This window comes from Cyprinus carpio, chromosome A11, assembly GCF_018340385.1.
Source record: "Cyprinus carpio isolate SPL01 chromosome A11, ASM1834038v1, whole genome shotgun sequence".
Lineage (NCBI taxonomy): Eukaryota > Metazoa > Chordata > Actinopteri > Cypriniformes > Cyprinidae > Cyprinus > Cyprinus carpio.
The window spans coordinates 15,988,600-16,000,938 of NC_056582.1; the positions used below are offsets into that span (position 1 = coordinate 15,988,600).

Consider the following 12,339-nt stretch of genomic DNA (forward strand, 5'->3'; position numbering starts at 1 on the left):
TAGAACATACCTATTGGGCATTCGTCAGGGTTGGAAGATTTCATTTGTACTCTGTTCAGACTTCTCATTTACTTATTGTATAATGTGTGCTTTTACTAGGGCTGTTACAGTTACCTTGTTTCTGATGACACTATATTGTAAAATCAACACTTGATCTAGTTCTGTGTGAAACCTCGTGGGGACTTGGCAACCCTGGCACTACTTGATCTTTGTGCCTGCACTATAAAGGGGAGGGGACATGTATTTTGAACGTTGAAGCAGCCATGCACACTGGAATTGCAATTCTGCTCTCTGTATTTGCAGCTTTTTTTGCTGCTTTCTGTTTATTGGTAGTTGCCCCAGTGTACTTAGAGCTGAGAAATTTAAATATCCCTCCTGGAGTTGCTAATCCTGGGAAACTACACATGATTCATTGTGTGTATGTGGGGATAAGCGTTGTGGTGAGTGGTCATGCATTTTGTGTTGCGTTCACTGGCGAATCCAATCATATTGGTTGATTTCCTGTTCAATTCTCATTTCTACTTCAGACTAAAACAAGAGTAACGCTTAGCCATATATGTCTAATATTTCAAATGGTTTCCACACTATCCCCTGAAAATGAGAATGTCCAGTGACATTGTAAGAAAAATACAGTAAAGAAGTACACTTACTTAAGTACTGTACTTAAGTACACTTTGAGTTTTACTTGAGTATTATTTTTTCTGGAAACTTATGACTCTAACTTCACTATATTTGACAAATATCGTACTTTTCACTCAACTGACCTATGTCCAATGTCCTCAATGTAGCAGCTTTGAAAGTAAGTGGTTGATTATTTTTCTTCTCCTATATATGTTTGTTTATTTATTTATTTATTTATTTTTTAAGACAGCCTATAAGTAATCACTCTTGTAGGGTTATGTGAAGTGATTTCCCAACACTTACCAAACACAAACCAAATACAAATATTATATTTATTTACTACAATTCAATAGAAGTTAATATTGTGGTATATTTTATATACAATATTGTCTAAATTTCCAAAATTGTGTAAACAAAAATATTACCAATAAAGCCACAGAAGAACTGTTGTGCATATCCTAACAAAAAACAATAGGTGTTTGACTTGAAGCAGCACTCCACAGACCATTCTGTGTATGGCATCAAAGTACCACAAGAGTGAAAAGAGCATTTTTGAAATTTTTGTTTTGATGTTAAATAAATCTAGTTTTGCTTTTTTCGTTAAAGCAGTGTTGCAAGTTATACAGCTACAGTTGTGTTGCTGGGTTTTAATTTCACTGTCCACTTGGTTCAAATGTGGATGAATGGCTACATAGTTGTGCACACACACTGCCGAAGCTGTGTGAGATCACTACCATTCTGCTTTTGATGGGTAGGGGTGTTAAATGAAATAGTGTTTTTTGTTTTTTTTTGTCAACTCACTTGTTTCACTTCTATAGGTTTTTAACATTCTAAAAGCTCTTTACTCCAAAGATACTACAAGCTAGTCAGTGTATTCAGTAGGTGTAATGTATTATAGCTTCAGAGGCATAAGGTATTGCGGTTATTACATACAACAATAATAGAGCAATAATAAAACCGTCTGTTGACATAAAAAATGAAATTTACTTTTGGTACTTAAGTACTTTTAAAAGCACTTAAGTAAAAATCTGTCTTAAGTAAAAATCTTTACAACTTTCACTTGTAATAGAGTAATATTTGACCAGCAGTATATGTACTTTTACTCAAGTAATGGATTTGTGTACTTTGTCCACCTCTGGAAGTTGTACTGTGATTCTGTTTTATATTCTGAATGTTTTAGCGCAAAGAATTGTTTAATAACATAACAATGCTCAATACAAAGTCCACCTCAGTAATTTAATAACTCTTCAGTGATGTGTAATGTATTAAAACTGAGAATAGCAAGTTCAGTAGAGTGTTTTTCTGTAGCTATTAGCTTGATATTCTCTCAAGGGCATGATAAAGAGATATGAGCTGTTTTTCTTATCTCGGAATATGAGTACAGAATTCAAATGGCCGAGTGGATTGGTTACCCACTGAGTGGCACATTTAATGGCACGGTGAGTATTATGAATTGGACAATCATTGGTAATGAGTCCCTTTTGTATTGAAACCACATTTAGGGACAAATTCTGGGACGATTGGGGCTGTGCCATCAGATTAATTTTATACGATGGTGCAGATGCTGTATCATGGCCCGCAAAAAGCCGGTGTCCTCTGGGCTTCATATTAAGGACTTGAGCTTCAGTGGAATTCCAGTGAGGGTGTATGAGCCTACAACTGCCTCAGGAGAGAAAAAACGGGGCCTGGTCTACTTTCATGGTGGTGGATGGATGTTTGGCTGCATTGGTAATGTAAACTCAAAGAAACTGTAAGAATACTGTTGTGTTGATAATTTAACATGTTTTCATGTTTTTGTTCTTTCACAGATGATTATGATGAAGTGTGTCAGTATATATCACTGGAGAGTGACACCATAGTTTTGTCTGTTGGGTTAGCTGACTTTTGGCATACTCATTTTATGTATAAATCAAGTTCAATTTTGGCTGGTTTAATTTTCCCTGTTGTTTTCCTTCTCTGTTTGCCATGTTTAGTTACCGTCTGGCCCCTGAGCACAGGTACCCTGCCCACCTGGACGACTGTGAGGTCGTGACTCGCCATTTCCTGTCAATAGCAGAAACCGATTTCGGGGTGGACCCACGCAGGGTGGCAGTTGGCGGGGACAGCGCAGGGGCGAACCTGGCAGCTGCTCTCTGCCAGAGGCTGTCAAAGACACCGGATTGTCATCTGCTATCTCCCTGTGCCCAGGTTCTCATCTACCCGGCACTGCAGATGGCAGATTTCCACCTGCCCTCATACCAGCAGAACCACTCTGTGCCCATATTGTTCAGAGGCCGAGCGGTGTTCTATTTCCTACAGTACCTCAACGGGAATACTTCTGTGATCCAGCAGATTCTGGAAGGCAAGCATGTTCCTATCGAGCTAAAACTGCGCTTTAAGAAATGGCTGGATCTAGATAATCTTCCACCTCAGTTTAGAAAGGGAGCAAGAAGTCCGCAGGTTATCCCAAGCCATGATAGTGATGTCTATCACATCATCAAACAAGGGCTGGATCCAGAGATCTCCCCTTTACTAGCCGAGGATGATGTTCTTCGCCTCGCGCCATCCACCTTCATCTTGACCTGTGAGTTTGATGTGCTGAGGGATGATGGCATTCTGTTCCGCAAGCGACTGAAGGATGCAGGAGTGGAAGTCACGTGGGAGCATCTATCTGATGGCTTCCACGGGATCATCAGTTTCTTCAACCAGGGCTGGTTGACATTTCAATCTTCTCAAAAGGGTATGGACAGCATTGTAAGATATATAAGAACTCTCTGACTGAGAAGCCAAAGGATTTGTCAGAATGACATAGAAAATAGCCTGTACGAGTTTTTTTTTTTTTTTTTTTTTTTGAGAAATGGGAATGAACAAAAACACTTTCCCATTTGTTTTAAAGAAGAGTTATAAGGTTGTTAAAGTTAAGGTAGGCAATTTTTTTCCAGAAACATTTTCTGTTAATCTGGTTGAAAGACTTTTCACAGCATGATGGCCACCAATAATTAAAGTGCTCCAAATAAACAAATAAATATATGCATACATAAATAAATAAATATATATATATTCAAAGATTTGCCAAACAACACAGAGACAGGCAACCAGGTAAACAAGAGTGATAATTTTACAAAATGGAGGAGTTTGATAGAATGTTTGAATTTCAATTGATTAAATGAACTTACAGAGTTAATCTGTAAACTATCCATAATAGTTTGTGATGTTTGAGTTTGGGGAGGCATTGCATGCAAAAGGGGATTTTGCAAAGGTTGTTTGAAAGCATGCTTCCTTGCTTTAATCGATGGCATAAGCCCACATCATTTCATGTTTAATTACAGGTGAAAAATTACAACTCCCATGATTCTGCTATAAAATATCAACCAGAGAATGACATTTTAAATATTTCCGTGCTTAATATGCATATTATCCAATAAACGCAAAGTATATTATTTCTGTATATATAATCAATATCTTTAAATCAATAGTTTTATAGATAATAGTAAGATTCTATCATTCACAATGCATCATGGGATTGTAGTTCTTTTTTGTACAATTATAAAATATTGTTTTATTGTTTGTTTGTTTTTTTGCGTCAATCACAAATCAAAGTTTGTAATATTGTGATTCACCTCATAGCTGGTTGGTTTGTTTCGTGGCTTATTAAAGACGTAAAAAATACCTATACGAAAAAAAGAATAGAAAAAAAAATAATTAAAGAAAAAAGGCTGCTAAAAAAAAATCTATACTGATTTTCTCCTTGTAGAATCATTAATGTCATTCAGCAATATTCTGTGAATAATAGCAAGAAAGATTATTAGGTTTATCAAAAAAAAAAGTGTTTTTAAATGTGTTAAACTGTGTTTGTAATGTACAAACAATGCTCAATTTGTCAATTGAATCATGAATGGTATTCCAGTGTGTGACACTTAAAATTCCTCCCACGTCCCTTCTACAGCCTCATTTGTAGGAGACTGCAGTCTTTCCTTTGGTGCTACAAGTGAAGCTAATTATCATCATTCAGAGTGTTAGTCAGCATTTGCATGGTGCGTTTAAAGGAATCTGATGAACCTTCTTTCTCTGCAGCTGCTCATAGAGTGTAATATTCGGGTCAGGGAATTAAAACTCCATTCGTTTTCTCCACAGAGAAATGGATTTTTAACAATAATTGACAAATCTTTAAAGACAGGCCTGCTGTGAGCTCCGATGTTGTTAATCGAATGTTAATGCTTTCGTTAAACCAATCTGTTCACATTAATTCAACTTATTTTATTATTTTTTTTTTTTTTTAAATAAGTTTTATAGTGGAATTCATGGTTAAAAACTACATTACATTATGAATCATATTAGTAACCATGTTTTTTTGGCGTATTGATTACCATTCAAAAAAACGCTTAATTTGTGGTTAACATGGTTTAACTCACAACATTGTAACAAAACCACTAAAAACATGCGGTTAACATGGTTTAACTACTAGAGTACAATGGTGCTAAAGGCCCACCTTAAGAAAAAATGTTCCATTCACTGTGCCTAAAATGTAAAATTGTAGAAAAAAAATATACATTTTATTGAACAATAATGGAGCAACATAATTTGTTATTTATTTATTTTGTTTAAAAATCATATAAATGTCTGAGGTGGCAAGAGGGGCCTTTTGAAAAAATAAAATATATATATTTTTCAGTAAATATACTGTCATTAAAATGTTAATAAATATAAAAAATATATTTTAAAATACAGAAACAAAATCTTTTAATAAGTAAAGATTCTGAAAGAATTGAAGGAGATCCAATAATAACTGAATATATATATGCACAGTACTAACAACAAATTATATTTTATTATATGATATGATTAATATCATGTTTTTAAATATGATGGTTTCATTCTAAACATGGTGATTATCTCTAATATGGACACCCAACATAATATATAATATTTACCATCTGAATGTAACCATGTCAACAAATGGAAAAGTCAGCCATCTATTAATTATCATGTTAATTACTGTGCACCTTTAGCCCCAACAGCAGGGGCGCTTTACCCCAAAGACCATATTTTTACATATTATTTCGTTATTTAAAAACAGTTGCTTTAATTATCTTAAACAAAACTAAACATCATACCACGTCTCAAAATATATGCAGTAATTTTAGCGTTCTCACTTGCTACTTAAGTCTACAACATTTAAAAAATGATATATATATATTATAGATATATATATATATATATATATATATATATATATATATATATACTATATATATATATAAGATCAAGTAAGCACATAATCAACTTTGCATCAAGGATCAAAAATACAGAGAAGGGTCTGGCTGCAGACTTGCAATTGCATTCTCAGACTTGCATTCTCAGACTTGCACTCTCAGACACTTGCACTTCCGCTAGCGACGTCACTTGCAGTCTTTATTTTTTTTTTTTGTTGTGTTTATTGATAACTTTTTGTTTGAATCTCTCAACATTTTATAACAGTAGCCAGGTGGCGAAGACAAGAAAAAAGAAACTAAATTACAATGTCACTTGCAATAGCCACTTGCACGCTCCGCTACCGGTGACGTCACTTGCAATCAACACAAATCGTGCATGTTGCCAATGGAGACAAGACGCTGTGGTGGTGATTAAACGATTAAAACTAATTCACTACTATAACGTACAGGGTCCTGCAAGAAAAAGACAAGACCGGCAAATCCGTGGCCAAAGAACAGCAGAATATAAACGCAATGCACAAAGTCCTTCATAAAAAACAAACACCCAATATAAAAAAACAAACAAATAATATATCAAAATATAAAAATAAATATTAAAAAATATAATTAAAAACACAGTTTTTAACACAGTTTATTAACAGTTTATAAAATGTTGAGAGATTCAAACAAAAAGTTATCAATAAATAGGAAAAAAAAATAAAGACTGCAAGTGACGTCGCTAGTGGAAGTGCAAGTGTCTGAGAGTGCAAGTCTGAGAATGCAAGTCTGAGAGTGCAAGTCTGCAGCCAGACCCTCTTGTGAAAATACACGTGCATCTTGAAAAACGGATGTTTTGGAAAGTGCTATGCCACGTTGTGCCATCTAGTGGTTTAAATGCAGATAATGTAAAAGGCGCCTGTTACCCCGGGGCGCCTTTAGTACCGTTGTACCCGTTTTTTTTTTTTAATTTGTGGTGAAACCACGGTTAATTTTCGTTAGGGCTCACTGCAGGCCAAAATGGAATGTTTAACTGAACGCGGATGACTACTACACATACTCAAGTATGTAATATGTATGAAGTAGTGCTGGGTCGTTCTTGAACGATTCGTTCATTTTAAATGAATCTTTAACGTGACTCGGAATGACGAGTCGTCTCAGCAAGGAATTCGTTCATTTGGTGTTGACCGCCCATGCGAAGGTAGTCTAACGTTACAGTCTCACTGTGAGGACTTCAGAACTTCGTCTCTAGAACTCCTCCGAGAGCCACTTCACCAGCATTTAGACAACATTTGAATAACAACAATAATAATAATAATGATTATTTATTTGCAACAAGGCGATGCTCACTTCCGTTTGGAATATTCCCCTCGTGTTTGGTGTGTCCATGGAAACAGAGCTCTAGACGATCAGCTGCTTCAACTGCTCTGCTGCTTTAAGGATGAGTGAACTTGGTAAATACAGCGACAAAGTACTCATTGGTAACTGGGCGGAGGAGAGATTACATGTAGGTATATGTGTTACTGTATTAGTGTAAATGTAATTTTGAATTCACAGAAAAAAAAACTGAGTTGTTCTAGACTTGTGGTCTCGACATAAAAGTTGTTTTAGCCTTATCACAACTTAACGTAGGCTATTTTTTTTTTCGTGATTTCTGCATAATAAAAGTTGTTTTATCGTTTTCACGACTTAATTTTCTCGTGATTTCGACATAAAAGTGTTTTTTTTTTTTTTAAACAAGTATTACTGTTTGGTAGATAAATAGTGCTATCTTCTTTTTTGACAGTGTTGTGAATATTTCAGCAAAGACTGCTTCGCTTAATAAGTCTAGAATAAATAAATTTCAGAGACAATAGGATACAAAGAGGTTAAAAGCAAATTTATCTTTATAACCACTGACGTTAGATGACACGAGGACTTTTCCATTAGACATGCCATGGTTAGATTCAGATGGTAAATATCCTGTATTAAGTTGGGGTGTCCACTTTAGAGATAATCACCATATTTATAATGAAACCATAATGTTAATTAATAATATCATATAATAATTAATATCATAGGCCATTTATTGTTACTATTGTAAAGCTATATTAACTTTATAGGCTGTGGTATGTCCTTCAGTGCTTTCAGAATCTTTACTTTTTGAAATAATTTTGTTTCTGTGTTTTTAAAATGAACATATTTGAATTAGTATTCTAAACTGATACTAACTTAAGCTAAATATCATTATGCACTACTTTTACTGTTTCTGCCAAAATTTTATACTGAATTTTGATGAAATTCAATATTGCAGACCCAGGAACATTGTATAGGGTTTTTGCCTTTGGCTAAACTATTTAAAGTTGATTTTATTTCATACTGTAAATGAAAAAGCTTCCTGAATGAGAGAGAAGGGGGAAAAAAGTAATGTTGTACTTGTCCATTGGGATTTGTCTGGATTGTTGTCATTTGTTAATTGCTGTGATCTTATGCACTAAAAAACTGGTGACTTTAAAAATTATTAACAAATAAATGAATTAAAAGTAAATATACCCAAAATACTCATATATCTTTGGGCCATGGTGGCAATGACATCCAAGAAAAGAGTCACTTTAATAGCCAAAAGCGAAGATGGTGCCTATTTGGTGTCCACATCATCAAGTCCTTGCAATTGCATGTAAATGCATGTTTGGTGAAGATCTGATGAAAACCATTGGCTAAAAAATAGATAGTTGAATTATAGAATAATAGGTAGTTGAAAAAAAATTGAGGCCAAGAATTTTGTTTCTAGGATATTCATATCCAAGAATATTGAATTCGAAGTTGCTGATTTATTTCAATATTGCATTTAAAATGTGTTTTTAGCTTCTAACATATATTGGTGATTATTATTTAGGCACAATTCCTAATGGCTCTTGTTTTGAGTAATTATCACACTACTTAAGTACTTGTTTAAACCCTGAAAGGGGTGCAGATCCTCTAACAATGCTCAGATCTATTCAAAAGTGATTAGCGCTGCTGATCAGCGTGGTCAGCACAGACTGGAGGCAGACAAATGGGATTGATGAAAGTCATTCTGCAGTCCCCTAGTCAGAAACAGACCTGAGAGAGTACATCTGCGATCAATAAGGGACCGCAAGCTCTGCTGAGCATGGCATTTGTTTGCTGAATGTTTCTGTCTTTCTTATGTGTGTGTGTGTGTGTGTGTGTGTGTGGTGAGACAGTTCACTCAGGACTGCGAGACGGCGATCAGCAGCTACATGATGGACTACAAGCCCCACAGGTCACACAGGCCCAATGTTGTCACGTGCAAAAGGGCTCTTTGCAGCTCAGAGGTTTGGGACACATTCATCAGTTCATGCATGATTTACCAAACATCACAAACACACCAGTGAGCAAATCTTGTTCAGTTTTGATGATGGACGACAGGCATACGTAGATGTGAAACATGCTATTAAACTCCTTTGTATCTTCTTGCTCGTCATTGTAGAACTTATAAAAGAATAACTGTGATACTTCATTGTTTTCTAATCTCTTCAAGTATTTAAAAGTAAAAATGAATGTTGACTTTCAAACTAAGTTGCAAAATCAGTGGGAGACAATAGAGGGAGACAGTTCTTTGCATGCTAATACATATTTCACTTTGAAGTTGACTTTGTGCAGAATATATATATATATATATATATATATTATATATATATATATATATATATATATATATATATATATATATATATATATATATATATATATATATATATATAAAATTGAAACTAACCATCGGTATTGTCCACATATTTAGTTTTTATTTGGTGACTTTCATGTATAGAGAGCGGCAGTGTATTTTTGTAGGCCAACCTGGAAGTTAGCATCACTCTGGTTCCCTTAAAAAATAAAGGGTTTTCCATTGACCTTTGGATTATTGCAAAAAAAAAAAAAAAAAAAAAAAACATCTCTGTCACCAACAAAAGTTTATGCCTCTTACATGCTCATAAACCAATTCAAAATTATAAAACTGGAAGTGCAAAACTTGAACAAAACTCAGGTATGCCTATAAAAATACATCATCCCTGCAGCATGATTATGCACAGTCAATCAAATAACAGGTATATAAAATATAATATATATAAACTATCAAGCCATATTATAAGCCACATATTTTTAGCTGTGCATCGTGAATGATCCGTTCTGTCCTTCCCTGGTCTGATAAACCATGTATTTGGGTTTAATCCATGCTTTAGGGTCTTCCCTTAAGGCAGTTATTTTCTCATCATGACGTCCCCTCCTCCCACTGTCTGGTGACACTCTATGATGAGTCGTACGGGCGGCAGGCCTCCTCCTCTCTGCCCGCACTGCACTCCTGGAACCCTTTCAAACTGGCTGGGGTCCCAGAGAGGTCAGATCACCCAATCCAAGGTATTAAGCATCCCCTAGACTTCAGACTTCCCTTGACTTTAATGCAATTCAGTCTGCGTTTTGAATTAATGTTGGAGAACATCCCTGTAAATCATTATGGATATCAGTTTTATTTACACATTGGCTTTTATTGTCCAGTGTCTTTATTTATTCTTTTATTTGAGCATAGCCAGAAAATTACTGCGGCAAATGTGAATGAGAAATTGATGTCTATTATTTGCCAGTGAGTGATTTAAATGAATAGTTCACTCAAAAAAGAAAATTGTCATCATTTACTCATTGTCATGTTGTTCCAAACCCATATGATTTCATTTCTATTTTAAGATTTAAAAAAAGACAAAGAAATTAATAACTCTCATGATTCATATTATATCTTTGTATGAGGAAAACATGGTGAATCACTCAAAACGACTTCTGTTCTCATGAAAGTTTAATAGAAATGTAACAATGTCTTACTGATAAACAAATATTTTTTAATCAGAGTTTGTTTGACTCAAATGAATAAATCTATTGATTCAGTTCACAAAACTGTTCTGAGTGATTCATTAATGAATCGAATTGGTCAAGTTTAAGTTGTTGGTTTGATACTGTTTCAGTGATTAACAGCTCAGCTTTTTGAGTTAACTTCATTCAACGGTAATACATTTTTTTCAGTGTAAAAATATTACAAGTAAGCCATTCATAGGCTGATTTTGGTATGTTCTTTTATAGTTTTATTAATATTTAGAATTAATTCTAGTGCTTCAGCACAAATTCGAATTTTCATTTATAGTTTTTCATCTAATATTTACAGCTTTATTTAAAATTAACAAAAATGTTTTAATAGTTTTTGTCAATGATAATAACCCAGTTCCCTCTGTGGTCTTTTCAGTGTTGCTCTTTATTGTTGCAGTGCTAGTGGCACAGAAAGTTCACACAGTCTATTTGAACATGCTCCTCTTGTGATGTCTCTTTTTTCTCTCTCTCTCTGCCTCCCTCTGTTTCTTACACGCAGGCCCTCCTACTAATTTTGGCTTGGCAGAGTCTTGGCGGGCTCGTATGAAACAACAGCGGGCAGATGTGCCCACACTAAGCGAGTATAGGGCTTCATACCCTCTGCACCCCATCAGCGCCTTCTGTTATTCTCGCCACATCAGCATGCCCAAGCGCTTCTCCAGCAGTCAGCACCCTGCCAAGCACAGCAACGAGGACCTGGCACTGAAACACAGACCCTGCAGGCAGGTCTCCACTAATTCAGCTCGCCTGCTGTGACCCTTGCCCTTTGTTTCAACACCTTCAACCCTCCAGTACCACACAGACTGGCCTCAGCCTGGAGAGAGGGCTTGGAATACCTTGTTTTACTGATAAATGGCACTTAAAACAAAAGGAACAGGAGCATTCCACTGTGTTTGCAGAAAGTCACATAAAAGATATACACTGCAATGTGGTCTAAAAGTCTGATATCACTAGTCCAAATACTTTTAGCATTTAATGCACTAGTTTTATATTACATCATATTATCAGCACTTTATTTAAAGTGAAAAGCAGCAACTGACAGCAGTACTTGAACTGCATGAACTCCACAAGTGTGTGTAAAACCTGATGATCATGTTGTCCAGCATGATTTGAGATGACCTAAAGAGCTCTTCTGAGTTCACACAGTCTCTAACTTTTGAACCCCACTGAAATAATAATGGTCAATATCAATATTTGATCTTTACAGGTAAATCCATCTGTCATACAGTGTTCTTTCCATGTTTACTACAAGTTGGTGTTTATTTGCGGGTCACATTAGTGAGTGAGAGAGAAAACAGTGTTAACCAAAACAACAACAACAAAAAAAACCTGCAGATTTTTGTTTAGGATATGTAATGCTTCATCACACTAAAATAGCATTGAATCAACAGTTCATTTGGACAACAGTGCTAGTTCAGATAGCCGAGTCATTCATCAACATACTCTAAGGGGACTTTCACAACTCCCATCCCATTATGTGTTTAATTATGTTGAATCAAAGTGTTTAATTATAAGGAATTGGACACTATATTTTACGTCCAACCATCTGTTCACACTTCTCCTGCTGTGTAGGTTTTATCCCACTGTGTTCTTCTGCTAGCCTTTGGAACATTCCAGCTTTGTGTCTTTTTGCATTTGTGGTGAATTAGTACTTTTGAGA

General features: G+C 35.3%; 2 protein-coding genes across 5 annotated transcripts; both read left to right on the top strand.

The window, feature by feature from the left end:
* The first annotated feature begins 239 nt into the window (after window positions 1-239).
* aadacl4 (arylacetamide deacetylase-like 4) lies at window positions 240-4,957 on the top strand. Of its 2 annotated transcripts, none has more exons than XM_042766503.1 (4): window positions 240-440; window positions 2,124-2,349; window positions 2,430-2,493; window positions 2,595-4,956. In XM_042766503.1, exons 1-4 carry the CDS (start codon window positions 264-266, stop codon window positions 3,376-3,378), a joined length of 1,251 nt encoding a protein of 416 aa, XP_042622437.1. In that variant the 5' UTR covers window positions 240-263; the 3' UTR covers window positions 3,379-4,956. The 2 variants fall into 2 exon arrangements, with proteins under 2 accessions (XP_042622437.1, XP_042622438.1); XM_042766504.1 differs by lacking the exon at window positions 240-440 and adding an exon at window positions 962-2,060 and having other exon boundaries at window positions 2,183-2,349; window positions 2,595-4,957.
* A 1,692-nt stretch (window positions 4,958-6,649) lies between these two features.
* Window positions 6,650-11,789, top strand: LOC109098548 (uncharacterized protein C1orf158-like). 3 transcript variants are annotated; one of them, XM_042766505.1, is made up of 5 exons: window positions 6,658-6,990; window positions 7,129-7,296; window positions 8,993-9,103; window positions 10,010-10,184; window positions 11,179-11,789. In XM_042766505.1, the coding sequence occupies exons 2-5, from the start codon at window positions 7,231-7,233 to the stop codon at window positions 11,433-11,435; spliced, it is 609 nt and encodes a 202-aa protein (XP_042622439.1). In that variant the 5' UTR covers window positions 6,658-6,990; window positions 7,129-7,230; the 3' UTR covers window positions 11,436-11,789. The 3 variants fall into 3 exon arrangements, with proteins under 3 accessions (XP_042622440.1, XP_042622439.1, XP_018967683.1); XM_042766506.1 differs by having other exon boundaries at window positions 6,650-7,243; XM_019112138.2 differs by having other exon boundaries at window positions 6,658-7,296.
* The last annotated feature ends 550 nt before the right edge of the window (window positions 11,790-12,339 follow it).